This window comes from Lonchura striata, chromosome 1 (assembly GCF_050655825.1).
Source record: "Lonchura striata isolate lonStrDom1 chromosome 1, ASM5065582v1, whole genome shotgun sequence".
Classification (NCBI taxonomy): domain Eukaryota; kingdom Metazoa; phylum Chordata; class Aves; order Passeriformes; family Estrildidae; genus Lonchura; species Lonchura striata.
In genome coordinates, this window is record NC_140703.1 from 87,696,390 (window position 1) to 87,717,263 (window position 20,874).

General features: G+C 44.6%; 1 protein-coding gene across 13 annotated transcripts in view; it reads right to left on the reverse strand.

Moving 5' to 3' along the window:
- Positions 1-20,874, reverse strand: part of VWA3B (von Willebrand factor A domain containing 3B) — a 66,534-nt gene that overhangs the window by 45,256 nt on the left and 404 nt on the right. For 3 of the 13 annotated variants that reach the window (XM_085557535.1, XM_085557519.1, XM_085557491.1), the window contains exons 1-6: positions 19,880-20,025; positions 17,489-17,573; positions 15,647-15,868; positions 13,985-14,079; positions 11,410-11,660; positions 9,023-9,182 (exon numbers count right to left, since the gene is read on the reverse strand). In XM_085557535.1, the coding sequence (XP_085413661.1) occupies positions 9,023-9,182; positions 11,410-11,660; positions 13,985-14,079; positions 15,647-15,868; positions 17,489-17,528 (768 nt within the window). In that variant the 5' untranslated portion in view covers positions 17,529-17,573; positions 19,880-20,025. Of the gene's footprint in view, positions 1-9,022; positions 9,183-11,409; positions 11,661-13,984; positions 14,080-15,646; positions 15,869-17,488; positions 17,574-19,668; positions 19,819-19,879; positions 20,026-20,874 lie in introns of those variants that run through there. The other 10 variants (XM_085557522.1, XM_085557529.1, XM_085557500.1 and 7 more) reach the window with 10 other exon arrangements.

Below are 20,874 nucleotides of genomic sequence, written 5' to 3' on the forward strand. Positions count from 1 at the left end.
AGTGTCCTGGGTTGTAAGATAAGCTTGTATTCCATTTGCCATCTGTCGAAGGCGAACCGGTTGGACAGGTTTTTTGTTATCTCTCTCAGAGACAATGGTTTGTGTATACACCTTCGACTGATTCAATGAAGGGGGTCCCACCCAGAGGGGAGAAGCAGCTCTCTCCCTCTTCTTCGCGGGACTCCGAGAGAAGCAGCTCTCTCCCTCTCTTCGCGGGATTCCGAGAGAAGCAGCTCTCCCTCTTCTTTGCGGGACTCCGAGAGAAGCAGCTCTCTCTCTCTTCGCGGGATTCCCGGGGAAAGCAGCTCCCTCTCGCTCTCTCTTCGGCGGCACTCGCAGCGAAGCAGCCGGCGCGCGCAGAGGCGACGGCAGCGGAGCTCAGAGGCAACCCCGGCGCAGAGGAAGACCGGCCCCCACTGCCACCAGATCTTCAGAGGAAAATTATACCCTTCTAAAGATCACCACTTCAGCTGCAACTCATCAACTATTGCAAGGGAAAGCAATTGTCCCAGCAAAACCTGATACTGGCATTCCTCAGGTTCTAGACTTTTTCTTTCACTAGTTTTGTTTGTACCGATTGCATTTTCCTTTTAAATTGTTGTCTAGTTTTCTCCTAGTAAAGAATTGTTACTCCCACTCCCATATCTTTGCCTGAGAGCCTTTTAATTTAAAGATCCTCGTAATTCAGAGGGAGGGGGGTTTGCCGTTCTCCATTGCACAGGAGGCTTTGCCCTCTTTCACAGACTCCTGTCTTGTCTAACGAAGACAGAATTTGGCGCCCAACGTGGGGCCCGAGGGCATTGAGAGGGAAAAAGGATTAACAGTTCTTAAGTAATTTGGTTTTGTTGTGTGTAAAAACATCTTCAGCATCACCATGTGGTCTAGTTTACCTTGGTTTGGGTGGCATGTGATCGTAGCTATACTTTTCCCATTTGCAGACCCTTATCTAAAAATGGGTCCTATGACTAAGGCTACGGTGTCTGTTATCAAGTTTGGCTTCTGGGTTAATTGGGTGAGGAATTCATGGATCTTTAATTTCCTCTGGAAGGCAGGTACATGGATTCATAGCTATCACACGTTAACTGTATGTTTTTGGGGTTACTTTAATAACGGTACCTACTGCGAGGAAATAGCACCTGGGCAAACTTTCTCTCAACCTTTTAACCATCTTTTTGGGTCTGTTCCACCAGTTCTCAAAGGGTTAAGATCCTTTATAAGTGCTAATGATACCATACAATGGGTGGTGTTGCTGATAGTCCTGTTATATTTAGCATTCAGAGATAAGGGAAGATTAACCTGGATAACTACCCTCACACCTACACCACAGACTCGAGATGCTGCTGCTCCAGAGCCTGACCCTGCCCCACAGCCCACCTCAGAAATGAACCGCCCAGATTGGGTGAGGGTTCTGGTTAAGGAGATACGAGAGATGCTGAAGGAGTGCATTTCCCCAGCTGGTGAGAAACCGGCCCTTTGCCTTGAGGAGGGACAGTCTAATAGTACAGCTGTGGAACCCACAGATGTTACAACTGTCCAGGTTCCAGCTGAACCACAAGGGCAGTCACGGTCAGCAGCAGTGGCCCCGGTAGAAACAAGGAAGTCTAAGGTGAAAGCAGAGCACCCTGCAGATAGGGACAGGAATGGAGGAACCTCACAACCCACAGGGGAGCCAGAGATTGCTATCATCACCGAGTCCCTGACGTACGAAAGTCTTCGCAATCTGCATAAAGACATTGTGCGACGAGGGCGTGAGGCTTATGCTACCTGGCTACTCCGGGTTTGGGATCTTATGGGTACAGGCGTGCAGCTGGACGGTGGTGAGGCAAGGAACTTGGGACCCTTGACCCAGGACTCGGGTATAAATCAGGTTTTTGTAAGGGAACCAGGGTCCCTTTCTCTCTGGGAGCGGCTCTTAATGAGTGTCAGGGAGAGGTTTATCCACAGAGAGAGAATGCAAGAGCACCATCATAGAATGCGCTGGAAGACCCTCGAGGAAGGGATCCAACAGCTGAGAGAAGTGGCAGTATTGGAGGTACTCTTTGGGAGGGATGGACGACACAATAATGATCCTGACAAGGTCAGGTGTACGGGACAAATGCTGTAGAGTCTGGCAAATCTTGGGCCATCTCAATACGCCACCTTCATTGCAACGATCAATGCTGACACCCACCGGGAGACAATAGGTTCTGTTGCCAACAAACTTAGGAATTATGAGAGTATGATTAATGGCCCAATGCAGGCTCATATCTCAGCTGTGATTAAGGAGTTTAAAGAGGAGATGAGGGAGGAGATAAGGAAGGTTAATACAGCACCCGTGAGAGTCACAGGCCCCAGAATCAGCACCCAACAATCCCCAGCTAGAGAGAGAGGGTACACCCCAAGGGCTAATCTGTGGTTCTTCCTGCGTGACCATGGGGAAGACATGGGGAGGTGGGATGGGAAACCCACCTCTGTCCTGGCAGCACGGGTCCGTCAACTCAAGGAGGGAAACTCTAACCGGGGGAGTTCCACCAAAGTGAAGGTAGCCTCAACCTCCCGTGACCAAGCTTGTGGGTACGATCTGTCAGACCCCCTTGAAGGGACCTCTAGTATGTATGCCCAGGGAAGGAATGATAACCAGTGTTAGAGGGGCCCTGTCTCTAGCCAGGGAGAGGCACGGGAAAACCGGATCTTCTGGACAGTGTGGATCCGATGGCCTGGCACATCAGAGCCACAAAAATATGATGCTTTAGTTGATACTGGTGCACAGTGTACTCTGATACCATCGGGACATGTGGGGGCAGAGCCTGTTTCCATTGCTGGTGTGACAGGGGGATCACAACAATTGACTCTGGTGGAAGCTGAGGTGAGCCTGACTGGGAAGGAGTGGAAGAAACACCCTATAGTGACTGGCCCAGATGCTCCGTGTATCCTAGGTATAGACTTCCTCCGGAACGGATATTACAAAGACCCAAAGGGACTCAGGTGGGCTTTTGGAATAGCCGCTGTAGAGGCAGAAGACATTAAGCAATTGAACACCTTGCCTGGACTGTCAGAAAACCCCTCTGCAGTAGGACTCCTAAGGGTGGAAGAACAACGCGTGCCAATTGCGACCTCGACAGTGCACCGCCGGCAGTATCGGACGGATCGAGATGCCGTGATCCCCATCCACAAAATGATTCGGGAGCTGGAGAGCCAAGGGGTGGTCAGCAAAACCCACTCACCCTTCAACAGCCCCATCTGGCCTGTGCGCAAATCTGACAAAGAATGGAGATTGACTGTGGACTATCGTGGCTTAAATGAAGTGACTCCACCGCTGAGCGCTGCTGTGCCGGACATGCTGGAACTCCAGTACGAGCTGGAGTCCAAGGCAGCAAAGTGGTATGCCACCATTGATATTGCTAATGCGTTTTTCTCCATTCCTCTGGCAGCAGAATGCAGGCCTCAGTTTGCTTTCACCTGGAGGGGCGTGCAGTACACCTGGAACCGACTGCCCCAGGGGTGGAAACACAGCCCCACCATCTGCCATGGACTGATCCAGGCTACACTAGAAAAGGGTGAGGCTCCAGAACACCTGCAATACATTGATGACATCATTGTGTGGGGGAGCACAGCGGCAGAAGTGTTTGAGAAAGGTGAGAGGATCATCCAGATACTACTAGAAGCTGGCTTTGCCGTCAAGAAGAGCAAAGTCAAGGGACCTGCCCGAGAGATCCAGTTCCTGGGAGTGAAATGGCAAGATGGACGGCGCCAGATTCCCACTGAGGTCATCAACAAGATCACAGCTATGTCCCCACCAACCAGCAAAAAGGAAACACAAGCTTTCCTGGGTGCCATAGGTTTCTGGAGAATGCACATTCCTGAGTATAGCCAGATTGTGAGCCCTCTTTATCTGGTTACCCGAAAGAAGAATGATTTCCACTGGGGCCCTGAGCAGCAACAAGCCTTCACCCAGATCAAGCAGGAGATCGCTCATGCTGTAGCCCTTGGCCCAGTCAGAACGGGACCAGAGGTCAAGAATGTGCTCTACTCTGCAGCCGGGAACCATGGGTTGTCCTGGAGCCTTTGGCAGAAAGTGCCTGGGGAGACTCGAGGCCGACCACTGGGATTCTGGAGCCGAAGTTACAGAGGGTCTGAAGCCAACTACACTCCCACAGAGAAGGAAATCTTGGCTGCCTTTGAAGGAGTTCAAGCCGCCTCGGAGGTAATTGGCACAGAAACACAACTCCTCCTGGCACCCCGACTACCGGTGCTGGGGTGGATGTTTAAAGGAAAGGTTCCTACTACCCACCATGCCACTGACGCAACATGGAGCAAATGGATTGCCCTCATCACTCAACGCGCCCGTATTGGAAACCTGAATCGCCCTGGGATTTTGGAGATAATTACGAACTGGCCAGAAGGTGAAAACTTTGGTCTCACTGATGATGAGGAGCAGGTACAAGTGACAAGGGCTGAAGAGGCTCCACCATACAACCAACTACCAGCAGAAGAGACCTGCTACGCTCTTTTCACTGATGGTTCCTGTCGCATTGTAGGGATGAACCGGAAGTGGAAAGCAGCCGTATGGAGCCCCACACGCCAAGTTGCACAAGCTACCGAAGGAGAAGGTGGATCGAGCCAACTCGCCGAACTCAAGGCCGTTCAGCTGGCTCTGGACATTGCTGAAAGGGAGAAGTGGCCAAAGCTCTACCTTTATACTGATTCATGGATGGTAGCCAATGCTCTGTGGGGCTGGCTGGGAAGGTGGAGGAAGGCCAACTGGCAACGTAGAGGAAAGCCAATCTGGGCTGCTGATATATGGAAAGACATTGCCTCTCGGGTGGAAAAGCTGACGGTGAAAGTCCGTCATGTAGATGCCCATGTCCCCAAAAGTCGGGCTAATGAGGAGCACCGAAACAACGAGCAGGTAGATCAGGCAGCAAAAATAGAGGTGTCAAAGATAGACTTAGATTGGCACCATAAGGGGGAGTTGTTCCTGGCTCGATGGGCTCATGATGCCTCAGGTCATCAGGGCAGAGATGCCACCTACAAGTGGGCACGAGACCGAGGGGTGGATCTAACCATGGACAGTGTTTCCCAGGTTATCCATGACTGTGAGACGTGTGCTGCCATCAAACAGGCCAAGAGAGTGAAGCCCCTATGGTATGGTGGGCGGTGGTCCAAGTACAAGTATGGGGAGGCCTGGCAGATTGACTATATCACACTGCCCCAGACACGCCAAGGCAAGCGCTACGTGCTGACCATGGTGGAAGCCACCACTGGATGGCTGGAGACTTTCCCTGTACCTCATGCCACTGCCCGGAACACCATCTTAGGCTTGGAAAAGCAAGTCCTGTGGAGACACGGCACCCCTGAGAGAATTGAGTCTGACAACGGCACCCATTTCAAGAACAGCCTTATCAACACCTGGGCCAGAGAACATGGTATCGAATGGATATATCATATTCCCTATCATGCTCCAGCTGCCGGCAAAGTTGAACGGTGCAACGGACTCCTTAAGACTACCCTGAAGGCACTTGGTGGGGGAACATTTAGAAACTGGGAAATTAACCTGGCAAAAGCAACCTGGATGGTCAACACCCGGGGGTCTGTCAGTCGAGCTGGCCCTGCTCAGTCAGAACCCTTACACGCAGTAGATGGAGATAAGGTCCCTGTAGTACATATGAAAGGTATTTTAGGGAAAACTGTTTGGATTAATCCCACCTCAGGCAAAGACCAACCCATTCGTGGGATTGTCTTTGCTCAAGGACCTGGTTACACTTGGTGGGTAATGCAGGAAGATGGGGAGACCCGCTGTGTACCACAGGGAAACTTGGTCTTAAGAGAGAACTGGGTGTAAGATTTCATGGTGTGCAGATGGAAATAGAATAAGGGGTGGATAATGTCCTGGGTTGTAAGATAAGCTTGTATTCCATTTGCCATCTGTCGAAGGCGAACCGGTTGGACAGGTTTTTTGTTATCTCTCTCAGAGACAATGGTTTGTGTATACACCTTCGACTGATTCAATGAAGGGGGTCCCACCCAGAGGGGAGAAGCAGCTCTCTCCCTCTTCTTCGCGGGACTCCGAGAGAAGCAGCTCTCTCCCTCTCTTCGCGGGATTCCGAGAGAAGCAGCTCTCCCTCTTCTTTGCGGGACTCCGAGAGAAGCAGCTCTCTCTCTCTTCGCGGGATTCCCGGGGAAAGCAGCTCCCTCTCGCTCTCTCTTCGGCGGCACTCGCAGCGAAGCAGCCGGCGCGCGCAGAGGCGACGGCAGCGGAGCTCAGAGGCAACCCCGGCGCAGAGGAAGACCGGCCCCCACTGCCACCAGATCTTCAGAGGAAAATTATACCCTTCTAAAGATCACCACTTCAGCTGCAACTCATCAACTATTGCAAGGGAAAGCAATTGTCCCAGCAAAACCTGATACTGGCATTCCTCAGGTTCTAGACTTTTTCTTTCACTAGTTTTGTTTGTACCGATTGCATTTTCCTTTTAAATTGTTGTCTAGTTTTCTCCTAGTAAAGAATTGTTACTCCCACTCCCATATCTTTGCCTGAGAGCCTTTTAATTTAAAGATCCTCGTAATTCAGAGGGAGGGGGGTTTGCCGTTCTCCATTGCACAGGAGGCTTTGCCCTCTTTCACAGACTCCTGTCTTGTCTAACGAAGACATAAAGGTAAAGAGATAATGAATGGATTTTATTATACAAGATTAACAAAATACTTATTAGCTTTAGAAAAAGGTATACAGAAAGAAAAAATTAACTTTTGCACCTTTCTGTGTTTTAGTTCAGTTTTACAAAGTTTCCTGTCTGCCTCCTCCAGCTAAAGGGCTATCTGAGCCTGCACACAGGTCTCCCAGATGAGACCCAGTCCTTGGACAACACCATGTTCCTACTGCTTTTGTTGAAGAGGCTCCTGGCCCAGAGGTATGCGTGCATACTTGCACAACCATTTTTCCCTGTCTTCCTTCAGATTCACATCTTCTCTCTGTCCTCTCTAAGACTGCAATTAATTCATAAACTTGATATTCAACAAGAATAGAAATTTTCACACTTTTTTCAAGGGAATCACTGCCTGCTTCTGCAACTTTCAAAATGCTGACATTTATTGGGCACAGCTGAAACAGAGCCAAACCCCCACATGAAAATTTTAAAAAATTATGAACCACAGATAATTTACTCTGTTTAACTACAATCCCAGCAATGACGTACCACAAAGGAGATGTTCCTCATAGGCTAGTGGGAAAAGGTTAAAACCTTTCAAGTGAGTCCTTCATATTTTGAAAAGTGTAATTTATACATTTAAACAAGCAAACAAACTTTATATAAGGACAGAAAGGAGAACAGCATGAACGTTCTTCTCAGTCTTGATCTTGGTGGGGAGGTGTTTTGGATAAGTGATCCACACTTCATGGAGTGGCACCTGTACAGAACAGGAGACTAGACACTGTGGATGCATTTGTGGCAGGTAGAGCTCAAAGGATTGCAACATTACGACAGACTAATCTTGAGCTTGGGATTTACAGGCCATAAGGAAAGAAAATCAAAGGAATCACCACATATGGGAAGAAAAGACCAGCTGAAGGAATGACAAGAAGAGCTATATCTAGGGAAAAAAAAAACAAAAAAACAAAAAACCCTGTTGTTTTGCAGCAACTTCTGTGGACGAAGCCAGTCCTTGGGAATGAGTTATTCATGGCTGCTCAGTAAGTAAGCAAGTTTTCTCTAGGACTGAATGGATCCTAAAGAAACCCCATCTGCACTACAGTGAACATGCCTCTTAAGTGAACTGTCAGTTATGAATGATAATGACTCTGTTTAGGTGCAATTGAAGTTTGTTTTATGTTGAGCACCTGCCACAGTTAACTCCCCTAGATTGCCTATTGGCCCACCAATATCTGGAAAAATAATAATACAAGTTTTATTGTCTGACAGATTTAAATTTCTGTTTATTCAGAGACCCACCATGTCCAATAAGACTTTTTTTCATCCAGACAATACTGAAATCTAAGTACAATTTTTTAGTTACTCATCAGGAAATAAGTATTAATACTGCAAATTGAAAATTCTAATTATGAATAATAAAATTATGAAGGGGTCATTTAAAAAATTTCACTGGTGAACAGTTTGCTCCTTAGCTCATTTTTAATATTAGTTTCCATACATCAGGACTTATCTGGATGGGAATCCAGAAGCATAGGGAACCAGAAGGTAACTCAAGCAAAATTTATCTTCTCCCTCAAACAGTGTTCCAGAAAGAGATTTACATGAGTTAGGATTGGATTTGTGCACAGGGATGAATGTTAATAGCAGTGAAAACCAATGACTCTACCCCACAGACAGTAGGCCAAATTTTCCTTTAAATCCAGGTGTTAGAGAACTGAAAGAATATACATTGTAAGTAAATGTCATAAAATATCTCTAGAAAAACAAAAGCTTTAAGTTACTAGCTCAAGTGATGGCATATATGTTTCATTTCTTGTGATTCTATTTTAATGAGTAAAGCAATAGAGTACTTTTAAAAATGAACAGCATTTAACTGCAGGAATAACTGTGTATGCTTTGTCTCTGTCCTGGCAGAAAGTCTAGCTTACACCTGGCTGATGAAAAAGCTAATACTTTCATAAATCTCCGTACTCACTATTTTGAATTTTAAATATAACTTTTCATAAGAAAGTTGGATACATAACAAAATAAAAATTGTTTCTCTGCCCCCAATAATGTTGCTATTTTCTCATAAACCTGAAGCCCTGAAAAACTTATATGGCAAAGAAAGTGTAAGGGAAGATGTTTTCTCTTTCCCCTAATGACTGAATTTTATTTATTCTGAGTACTCTAGAAAAGAAAATAAACAAATTTCTGCATTCAAAATACAGTACATTTACATAAAAAGACAATCCTTAAGCATAGTATGCAGCTACACTTGAAGGGAAAAAAATCCTTTCCAAATTCAGTCATGAATATTTATCTTTGCAACATTGATCAGGGCAAATCACAGCAGCCAACCTAGCACTGAACACTCTTGGATTTACTTGGGCTTCTGAAAAGATGTATGAGCTTACCGCTTCATCACCCATGGCTTCCAGCAGAGCTTCAGCAGAGCTGGTGTGGCTGACAGCTGTCATATGGTCCAGCTTCCAGAGCCACGTAACTGCAGACTTTACAGTATGCTCAGACACAGGAGTACATTTCTGTTGCCACTTCATAAGATCCTGAGCAGCCCTGAAAATGAGATTAACTATAAATCAGAAATAGGGGGAATCATGCTGGCAGAACAAGAGACTGGAACTATGCTATTGTTACAATTCTTCTATATTCTTAAATAAGAATTACATTATACCACAGATACTAAATCTAAACTTGCAATAAAGGAAGCAGAGAAAAACTGAAACCATTTACTGTAATTTTATAAAGTTGTTTTTTTTTTTTTTGAGACAACTGTTTCCAAAGTAAGATCATGAGAGAAAATATTTTTAAAAAGAGTTCCTGATTCATAACTCTTCGTATAAAAACTCTATCCGGTTTTTAAAATATGTGCATGCAAAAGAAAAGTGTATTCCACAGGTCTTGTTCCACAACTTGCTCCATGATCTTGGTGTCAGAGCAGTTTAACTGACACTTTTTTTTTTGTAGTACAGCTGATCTTTAGCTAGCCATCAAAAATAAAATCTGTGATTCTAGGCTTTTCTTTTGTTTCAATTGATAAATGACAGTAGTCTTAATGGAAGAACAGAAGTACAAAGCCAATCAGCACTTTTGCCTGTGTACATGTATATAAAAAGGCAGAAAGGAACTATAAAACCAACTGGTTCCAGTATCTGTGACATTCCATCAAGAACTATTTTGAAGAGTTTCCTGCAAATCTAAAAGACAAATATATTTCCCAAAATTCTTTTAAAATAGTAATTTATGTGCTATATTGTCTTTTGTTTCCCTCCTGCAAAAACAAACACATTGATGAACATAATTATTGTTCCAATTTTGACTTGGCTTTGCAGTTCATTTTTAAAGAAAAAGTTCTCTGTTCTCAAAAACTATGGAAGCTATCTGCTTTGGAAAATATCTACTTTTGCAACAGGTTGCCCTGAGAAACTGTGAATTCCCCATCCCTGGAAGTGTTCCAAGCCAGGCCGGATGGGACTTTGAGAAACCTGGTCTAGTGGAAGATGTTCCTGCCCATGGCAGGAGGTTGGAACTAGATGGTCTATAGTATCCCTTTCAACCCAAAACATTCTGTGATTTTATTTTTCTCCTTTCCAAATCTCAGTGGTATCACAATCTAGAGAATTAAGATAGAGCATCTAAATCACATCTATAAGACAATGCCTGGATAAAACAACATGAAGGATCACCATGTAATTGCAAGTTAACATTGTGGAGCCAATTTTAAAATTCTATTACCTAATTTGTGCATCATTTTTTTCCACTCATCTATCCAAACCCAAGTTTATGCATTCAAACTCTCATGCATGTACGAGAATTTCTGCAGCTAGGTGAAATTTGAATAGCTGCTTCTATTCTTCTAATTAAATGCAAATTAATTTATTCCTCTTAGGGAACAAATGCTTGGAAATCTTCTTTTGTTATGGAAATCTACTATTGTTTCCTTGTGCTGCTACTGATTTCTGTGACCATGGAAATCTACAGAAATACAAATGACTATGCCTGTGCCTATGGCACTTGGGGGAGTGCACATTTAGCTGCAAGGCAGAAACCTGTAATGTTTAAAGACACAAGAAAGCAATAGGTGGTCAGATAGAACTTCACTGTTTTACTAATACTGCAACATCTGAAGGGCATTACTGCTGTTGCAAATCCTTCTGAATTTGTAGATGTGTCAGTATTTGTGTTCTGTTACCCTTTATTTGCTCTTCAGGGTAACAGTGGCCTTTTGTGACACAGAAGTGGCAAAATCAGCATGGCTATATTGCCAGAAAAATTACGTGGGAAATCTGTGTGGGAATCCATGAGGGAAATCTACAGATATTAGCATAACATGAACCATGAAAATTTCCAGTACAGAAAGCACCTTATCCAAACATGTACAACTTGGAACTCCTTTTTATTCTCCAGCAATGGGCCAACATGGACTTTACTGTCCAGCCTGGGGAGACCTGATTGTGGCCTTTCAGTACTTGGAAGAAAAATGGGGAGAGTCTATTTAGTAGGGCCTGTAGCAATATGATAAGGAGTGATGGTTTTAAACCAAAAGAACCTATATTCAGACTAGACAAATTTTTTTACAATGAGGCACTGAAACACGTGATCAGGTTGCCCCAAGAGGTGGGAGATGCCTCATCTCTGGAAACATTCAAGGTCAGGCTGGATGTGGCTTTGAGCAACTTGGTGTAGTGGAAGGCATCCCTGCCCATTTGCAGGGGTGTTGGATGAAATCACCTTTGAAAGTGCCTTCCAACCCAAACTATTCTATGATTCTGATTCTCCTTACCGAATGAGGTTGAATCTGGAAATTTGTATCACCTGTTCCACAAGCACCATAGAAAGTGCATCCCGACACAGATCAAATTCAGTTGGAGCTGCAGTGCCAAAATCCAACACAATGACAATGCACTGTTCTTGAATCACTCCAAATATCTGCCGGCTCTCACTGGTTAACCATTCAATTCGCTGCTTATATAGCTCAATAGCTCCAATTAGACAATCCACAAAATGAAGAATCAGTTCTTTTTTGGCCGTCAGCTTTATTCAAATAAGGGAGAGAAGGAAATTGAACATCAAAACAAATAATACAAATGCAGCCCCAAGCTTTGCACAGCTGCATAGCTAGTTTGTAAGTGTCAGATATGCCAGCTAAGGTAGCAGTAAAAACAACCCATTTTCCCTCCACTGTTTCAAGAGAAAATACTTAACAAATGCATCTAAGCTATAAAGAAAAGGCACTGCATTTTGTCCTAATTGCTTTTCATAATCTTTTTATGTGAGTATGGGACAGTGCCAGTGGGTTGTCTGACTTGTCTGTCTCAAAACTGGAGCAATTAGAATGAGCTGAACACAGGCTAGGATGTAGAAAGGGCTGCAGAGCAGATGGGTGAACAAACAAGGACACAAAAACTTTGTACCTTCTGAGACTAGAACTTTGACTGGTTTTTAAAAAAATTTTACAGCAATACAAGGCAGCATACGGTTTGGTTCTAGGGCACTTCAATCTCCATCTTGTCTTTAGCATTTGAAAGGAAAACGTTGAACATTTCTTGTTTGTATTATTATTCAACTAACAATGCCCAGCATTACAGATTAACTATTTGCTGGTAGGTGCTTAGGCAAATTTAGTTCAGATAACTGCAATCAACAACTAAAACCTCCCATATCTTTTCAGTAACGTCAAGTCTAGATTCAATACTAAAATTAAAACCAGCACATCCTCCCTATGAATAAGTGTATACACATTTACCATGGCCTGTGGATCTAAAAATACATCACAGATTTCCCCAATTATCTCTGGCCCATGTGAGCTGATTTACTTGTTGCCTTCTACCACTAATTTCCTTTCCAGGACTAAGTGCAAAACTTTGGAAATACAAATGCTTTTAAACAAGAACATTTCTCAGGGAGAAGATATTCTGTGTGTCAGTCTGCACACTTCTCCCTCTCATTTGTATTTTTCTGTGTTCTTTAATATCAGCTTGGGCCCTGTAGTGTGCCTCCCAGATACAGAGTCTCAGGCAGTCTGCCAAAGGAATGTCAGCCTGGGAAGGAGCCCTTAGAAATCCAGTTTCCTCCTATGACAGTTAAATTCATACAAAGAAGTTTATTGCATTACATTGACCCAACTTAAAATAAAGCAGGTTTCTTAGAATACTCCCTCACATGTAGTAAGCAAGTGCAGATTTCCATTTCTCTGAGGGCCAGGAAACCTCTGACTGTCCAGCCTAATTTTATTAATTCATACCCATTTATTTTTGGGCTATCATGACTTTTAGCAGTGAAAACTACAGTTTCTCTCTATCCCTGTAATTTACCTTTCTGTAGCATTCAAAGGCAATAATACTACCCTTCTTCTGTCTTCTTTCAGGCTTACATTTCAGCATCAACCAAGCCCTCTTATAAGATCATCACTCCACTGCAGTTCATCCTACCAGCTCTTCTCAGTACCTACTCTGGTTTGAATGGTTTCCTCTAAGCATGTAGTAATTCTATACAACATTGTACTCAATATCCTAACAGAGATCTGAATAGATTTTATATAGTAGCAAAAATGCCTTTCCTGCTGCTCACAACATGTCCTAAGATTAAAAGACATTATGTAGATATTTCATACTGAATTAATGGGAATAAAATGAGGGAGAAAGGCTCCCTGAAATGGTTCTTTACCCATTTTTAAGCATCAGAAGTGATGCCATCAGAAGTGATTCTAGTCATCAGAAAAAATGACAAGCCATTTGCTTTTGTAAAATCTTTTATAAATTAACTCTCTCCCTTCCACACTCACATGCACATCTCTTCAATCAGAATCCATCCTCTTAACAATGGGGTTGCCAGCAGCTGTTGCTAAGACATTCCTTAGAACATGAGCCTGGGCAGAGATCCAGCTAGTTGTCACTGTAGAATAGGCTGAGGCTTTTGTGACCTGCTGGCACTAAGCAAAGCACTGCTTTGCATTGGCAATGACAGCACATTATGTCTCCTTATTTCAGCATCCCCATTTGTTTTATTGATTACAATTTTTTTAAAACTGGTTCTGAGCATCTTCTCTCTAAGGGTTCCCTCTTTCAAGACAGGGTAGATGTTGCTTAGAAACTGCAATCATGTCTGGAGATTTACTGCAATGCTGCACCAAGGCAAGAGACTAAGACTTAGAAAGGGAAAAAGATATCTAACTTTTCTACCACTGATAATTATCACTAACAGTTTGACAAAACAGAAGAAAAAAATTATCAAAATATAAAGATCTCACAAAGAATGAATATATTTTTTGTCACAGGAAAGCATTTCAGTCTCATCATTCTGCTACAGTGATAACTTCTAAGTGCATAGGGAAGGTATCACAAGTCAGCCACACTTACATTATACACGCTGCCATCCTGTGCTCTCTTGTATTGAGGAAACAGACCATCTGCATATCGAGAAGCCACAGGTTTCCCCAAGGTGGTCACATAATCTATAGTAAAATTTACAAAATATCAAGTTGCTAATCTTCAGGACTACTTCAAACAGGTATTTTTAAAGCTGATGTGTATGTCATCCATGTGTGAGGCACATGCATCAGTACTGAGCTCCTGGCATTAAGAAACTTGAGAGATATTCTGTTTTTGTTTTATTTTCTGGTTATATCTATGATGGGGACCTGAGGCTTTCAACCTCTGGCTGCACCTCTTGTTGTCCTTGGCTGCATTCCCTGGCTGGACCCTAGACATGGTTAATTACCTCGCCCTGATGCAGGACTGCATCCTGTTCAGTGAGGGCACTGCCTGGGCTGCAGTCCCTTTTGGCTCCTGGTTCATTTTCCTCCCATAAAGCAGCCATGTTTTTGCTGCTTCCTCCCAGTTTAGTCAGAAGTGAGGAAAAAACCCACATCTAATTACTTATAGGCCAAAAAGCTTCACAGGACTTTAAGTATTGTGAGGTTTGGGCAATCTCACAACAGGACTTGCAAATATTTGTCTGTCAAACCAAATACAAAATCTGGTACAGATAATGCTGTTCTCTTACACAACTTAATGGGTGCAGAAGTCAGTGCATCTAAGGAAAAGGCTGCACTCTGCACTTTTCAGTAGCTAGAAATCTTCTCCAGAATCTCCACTGATAGGAAAACATTAGGGGTGGGAATAGTTAGCGTCATAAAGCAGTTATCTGTACACCATGCTGCCCTGCCAAGCTAGTACATTCTGCTCCTAACACTGTAACAATTTTAACCCTGCTTAACAGCTTCCTCTTCATCTGCAGCATACAAGATATCAGGAACTGCACTGGCGATCTTTGAATGCCTCATGGATACAAGCCAGCCAAAACCTTAAATTATGCAACCTAGAACTATGGCAATACATTACAATTCAAACTTCTTAGGCAGCAAGCTGTTCAAAGAAAAGAATATATTAGCATGCTCTGCAAAGCACCATTATGGCAGTGGTTAATAATTATTAGCAAACTCTTTCCCTCCAGCTGTCAGATAACTGCAAAGGAACATTTTTCTATAGTCTAATTTTGCATGAAAATCAGACTGAATTTTAATTAAATTTAACTTTTTCCCTAAGGCTGGATACCCAGAAATAATATCCTATTCCCAAGCACATTTTCTAACCCTGATGATCAATAGTAGACCACAGATTACGGCATTGCATACATTATGTCTGCCATCTGAAAGGAGACAGAGATCTTATCATGTGTTATTTGCAAGAAAAAGATTAACAGTCTCAGCAGCACCAGTTATTTCCAAGCTACAACTATATTGGTGAGGATGAGACCTGCAGCCTAGGGTAAAGAAACAGTAAAGTTGAGTAAGGAAAGCCATTCTCAGACCCTAAGTCCTTCTCATATCAAAAGGAAGAATTTCTCAGTTCTCTGAACTGGCAATGTCAGCATCTGTGGACACAACTTCTATTTCTGCCATTATCATAAGAGACAATGTCAAAATCTCCACTGTATACACTGGCATGCAGAATGAGTGTGGTTCTCCAGACTGTCAAAAGTTGGGGGATTTATTATCCTATTATTGATTTGTCTTATACCTTTCCTGTGCTGGAATCCAATCTGGGACAAAATCTGGGACAGAGACAATTTGTTTCTTTTGAGACCATAACACTGAAGCCATTTAGAAGAAGAAACAAGGGACTGTACGTCTGTTCTCCACTGACCAACTGCCAGTCTCCTTTTCTTCTCTTTTGATTTCTTCTTGTGGACCTTGTGGGAATCTTCAGGATCTTGTCTGTGCTTTGAATCAAAACCATCTGCTGTAAAGAAAAATGAGGGAAACACTACATTTATATTTTAACCAAACAATTTCAAAACCAAATGAGATTAATTTCTCTTTTCTTTACCTGTATTCCATGGTCATGTATAGCTCACCTCGTTTTCTTTTTTTTATACTGAATAATGTCCTTAATCTGGAAATCTGATCTCAGTCCTACACATCTACTTGCTGTTAGATCTTTCTATTCATCCACATACCTTCACTTTCAATTTATTAAATGTCTTTTGTATGTTGAAATTCAAGCCCTGAAATATAAGTCCAGTTTGCCAAATGGCACTTCTTCCAACTCCTAAGACATCTCTCCTAAGTCTTGGAAATCAGAACACACAATAGGCATTCAAAGATTGTCAGACCATCACTACATACACATTAGAAGCATTATGCAATAAAAAAGTATTTCCTAAATATTTTGTGTTGAACTCCCATAAGCAATAGTATTGTCCTCAGAAGAACCTGACTTTACTGCAAGGCCGGTAACATTCCCTCAGGTCACATCATTTGCCTCAAGTTTAAATTATTGTTCTGTCAGTTTCCTGCTCTGGGCTGTGATGGATCATGTGCATGCACAAGAAATCATGGACATGAAGGTCCCGGCTCCTTTTAACTTCTACAAGACATGGAACACACCTGAGCACAGCAGTATGGTTTGTTAGGTTAGTTCTACTTGCATTTGGCAGCAGCAGCAGCTCAGACCCAGACTGCTGAGGCAGAAATGGAAGCAATGACAAACAATAATGCCTCTGTTCTTCAGCATAGAGGTTCTAGGAGGACTTTGGTATTTCCTATTCATTCCCAAAATACTCTGCATGAGCTAAGCAGGCTCTAGTTGATTAAATACCCTTGCTGTATCTAAGTTTACCTTCTGTGGACTTTGGAAATCTCTTTACATTTCCCCAGTACCAACATCATCTGCTGTGTCCCAGTCCTCCATTGCCCACATACTGTAAACTGCCTGCAAATGTACTACATATATCAAACCAACTCAAAATACAAAGAAAGGTACTTCTGTCTCTAATGCCTCCAAAATAACCTTCAGCCTAGTATGGAATATATCAGAACTCCCTGCTAAATTCAAGTATTGTAACAACCAACCCAGTTCCAAAGGTTCCTTAGATAGACAGTTCCACATTTACCACTACATAAAGGAAATGACTCTTATCTTCGGAAATCATCTTTCAGTGACAGAGGGCTTCTATAAAGTGTGGACTGGCACGAGTTCTTTCACAGCCACCAGTCCTACCAGCAGGACGATGGGCTGGCATGACTGTAGAGGCTGGCATTTCACCAGCCCCCCTTTGCTCTGTGCAGAAGCAGCAGTGACAGATGTTAACTCTAGAGAGAGGCAGGTGTAGGTTTGCAGCTGCTCGAGCTTTGAATACAGTCAGGCATTGTTTATAATCACTTGAGCAGTCATTCCCAGTTTCTTGCCCCAAAAATACATAATGGCCAGCACAGCACCTCATACACAGCCCAGGTAAGTGTGGCACAGCTTCAGAACGGCTTGTATACAGCCAGCATGCACACCACAGTGTTCCAAAGGAAACTGGAAGTTTTCTAGGAGAACATAGAATCTATGCAAAAATAGTGATGAAATACTCACAGTCACTCCAGGCAAGTCTCTTAGATGGATTAGCAGTCATGACAGATCTCTTGACTGGCAGCTCCTCTTTGCTTTATTCTTAAACCTTGAGGAATCATTGTTTTAAAAAATTAAAATATTGTCATGTACAGGTCAATATGAACTTGCGACCAGTTCCACATGCCCAGCCAATAATAAACTGAAGAATGATGAGATCATGGTTTTCCGCAAGCAAAAAAATAACATAAAAATGATAACTACTCCTCATCTCAAGAAAGGCTGAAGTCAGATCTGACAGGGATCCACAAGCTTAAAAGTGGGAAATCAGGAAATCGGTAATATTGTTTCCCTTCCTTCACCCCAAATCATCATTAAAAAGAGCCAATATGCTAGAAAAAATGAGCACGGTGCTTTGGCATACTGTCAGCCAGCTGTATAATATTCTATTATTACTTTGCAGTATACCTTACCTTTGCTATAATTCAACTTGTGACTAAACCTGGGAATATCTGAGATGCAATTTTGTGCAGAGATTCATAACTTTGCCTATAAAACTACAAGATGAGTCACAAAGAAAAGGAATTATGTGTGTGAACTTGGTATAGAGCCCAAGTGTGAATAAGACACAGGAGAGGAAAAGAAGACAAAATGCTAGACAAAGCAAGGTAGCATACAGTGGCTGAGTGTATTGCTTTGAGACATCAATGCTTTGGTTTTTCTTTTAGTAAGTAAGATGAATGAATGAGAGATACTTTATGAATCACTAGCAGGACAGCTGTTAGTCGTTGTTATTAAGCAGGTTTTCCCACAGTAAAGCAAAAAAAGGATAAAATATTTAACCCAAAGACATAGCCTTCTCCCTCTTTCATTACTGCAGAATGGAACACACTATTTATTCCTCTTATATGTGTTTAAATACCCGTATGGAAACATACAAACCATTCCAATCTTTGTCCTGCTCATGAAGAAAGACATGAACAGCATGAAGATCAGAGAAGACTTAAAAAAAGCAGGACTCTGCACCTTAACATCCCAGGTGTTGTGCAGCACAACTCCTGACTAGCCTTGGCATCAGGGGCAGACAATGCTATAGTGAAAGGACACAGCAAGCCACAAGGCTGGTGCCATTTTTCTTTCTACAGAAAAAGTGCTCTTATGGTAATAGCTAAGACAAAGTTTAGCATGCATCAGAGATTGAATCCCAGGCGCTGTCTCATTTTCCAGATGCCCAAAGGTATGGCAACAGATTTTCCTTTGCCTTAGCCTCTGGCACCACCCCCTTGTGTTCCTTGTGAACAACACCTGGACATGAAATGCTAGGTCTGTATGAAAAGGAGCATTTGAAAGCAGATGAAGCAACTTCCAATGGAAACACTGAGTTTTACCTTAAGTCTTGGAAACAGTGAGCTCAAAACCAATGGTTGCTGGGGTAACCTTCCACCCAAGATCTGAATCCAAACAGGTTATTTTCAAAAGGTGAGCCAGAGTTCATCTGGGCACCTCTGCCCTTTCTGCTCTGGCCAGTTCAAACAAACTGCTAATGCCGTAACCCACCACTGGCTCGGAGTGTAACATGTGCGGATGGCAATGTTTGCTGAGGTCATTCCACTGGGCTGCTCCTGACAGGCAGGAATGTCTTGGGAAAGCCCACACACCTCACAGCCCAAGAAGCTGCCCCACACCACCTGAAGCGCTGAAACACAGATAAAAGGAGTGCAGGGAGCTGAGGCTGGTGGCTGCCCACTGAGGAAACGGAATCATGGCATCACAGAATAGGTCAGGTCAGCAAAAAACCCAGTGGGTCATCTGGTCCAATTTCTGCTCAAGCAGGGTTACACGAGAGCACAAGGCACAGGATTGTGTCCAGGATGCTCTTGAATATCTCCAGGAGGGAGACTCCAAAACCTTTCTGGACATTCTGTTCCAGTGCTCAGTCATGCCCACAGTCAAGTTCTTCTTCTTATTCAGGTGGAACTCCCTATGCATCAGTTTCTGCCCTATGCCTCCTGTCCTAGTGATTGGCACCACTGAGAAGAACCTGGCACACATCCTCCCCACCCGCCCCCCTTTAGATATTTATACATTGATGGGGTCCCTTTTCAAGAAGGGCAGAGGTGTGTCATAGCCAAGCCACAGCAGGGCCTGAGGAAGAGGGGAAGAGCGGCACAAGGACCAGGGTAAGCCCCGGCCAGATCGCTCACCGGCGCTGCGGCCATCTGAGGCAACCGGCCGCGTCCCTGTAAACACTGCACGGCAACGGGCGGGGAAGGGAAGCCGGGCCTCCGGGCTGAAGGGCCGCGGCTCGGCGCCAGCCCTGCGCCAGCGCCGGGACCCGGCCACGCTGACCTGCGGCGGGACCGGGGCCGCTCCTCTCCTCCCCCAGCGCGGCGGCGCCCGCCCGGCCGCCCTCACCTGCCTCCAGCCCGGCCTCACCGCCGCCTGCCCGGCCCGCCGGGAGCCCGGACACCGCCCGGTTGCTACGGCACGGCCCGGCCGCGCCCCGCGCCGGGAGGGACAGCGCGAGGGCCGAGCCGCCCGAGGGCCAGCACGGGCACCGGCACCGGCACCGGCACCGGCACGGCACCGGCACCGGCACCGGCACCGGCACGGCACCGGCACCGGCACCGGCACGGGCGCCGGCACGGGCACCGGCACCGGCACGGCACCGGCACCGGCACGGGCACGGGCGGCTCCGGGACCACTGACCCTGCCCCTTCCCCTGCCCCCACCCTGCCCCTTCCCCTGCCGCTGCTGCCGCGGCGAGACCGATGCGGAATAAATTCATCCTCAACAGGCGCCTGCACAACGCCGTGCATTCATTCCTTGGGGAGCCAGAAATACACAGGCCAACTTGGAGAGTTACAGAAATCTATGTATAGAGCATTCGAGCCTTCTGGTCTCGTTAATTCTTAATTTAGGCTAAGCCGTTGACAATATTTATAACAAGAGCAGCCACGCGTATCCTTTCTTTAAGCCAGAGGAACAGTATACAGTGGCTGGGGAGTTGCTGTGCTCTCACAATCACAGAATCAATCAAGTTGGACGGGACCAGAGCGGGTCATGTGGTCCAACTTCCTCAAGCAAGGTCAGCACATTGCAGAGGATTGTGTCCAGATGGTTCTTGAGTATCTCCAGTGAGAGACTCCACAACCTTTCTGGACAATCTGTTCCAGTGCTCGGTCACCCCTACAGTAAAGAAGTTCTTCCTCATATTCAGGTAGAACTTCCTGTGCATCAGTTTCTAGCCCTTGACTTGTGTCCTGGTGATTGGCACCACTGAGAAGCGCCTGGCTCCCTCCTCTTGGCATTCCCCCTTTAGATAATTATATGCACTAGTGAGGTCCCCTTTCAGTCATCTCTTTTCGAGGCTGAACAGGCCCATCTCCTTCACCTCTCTCCTGGAGAAA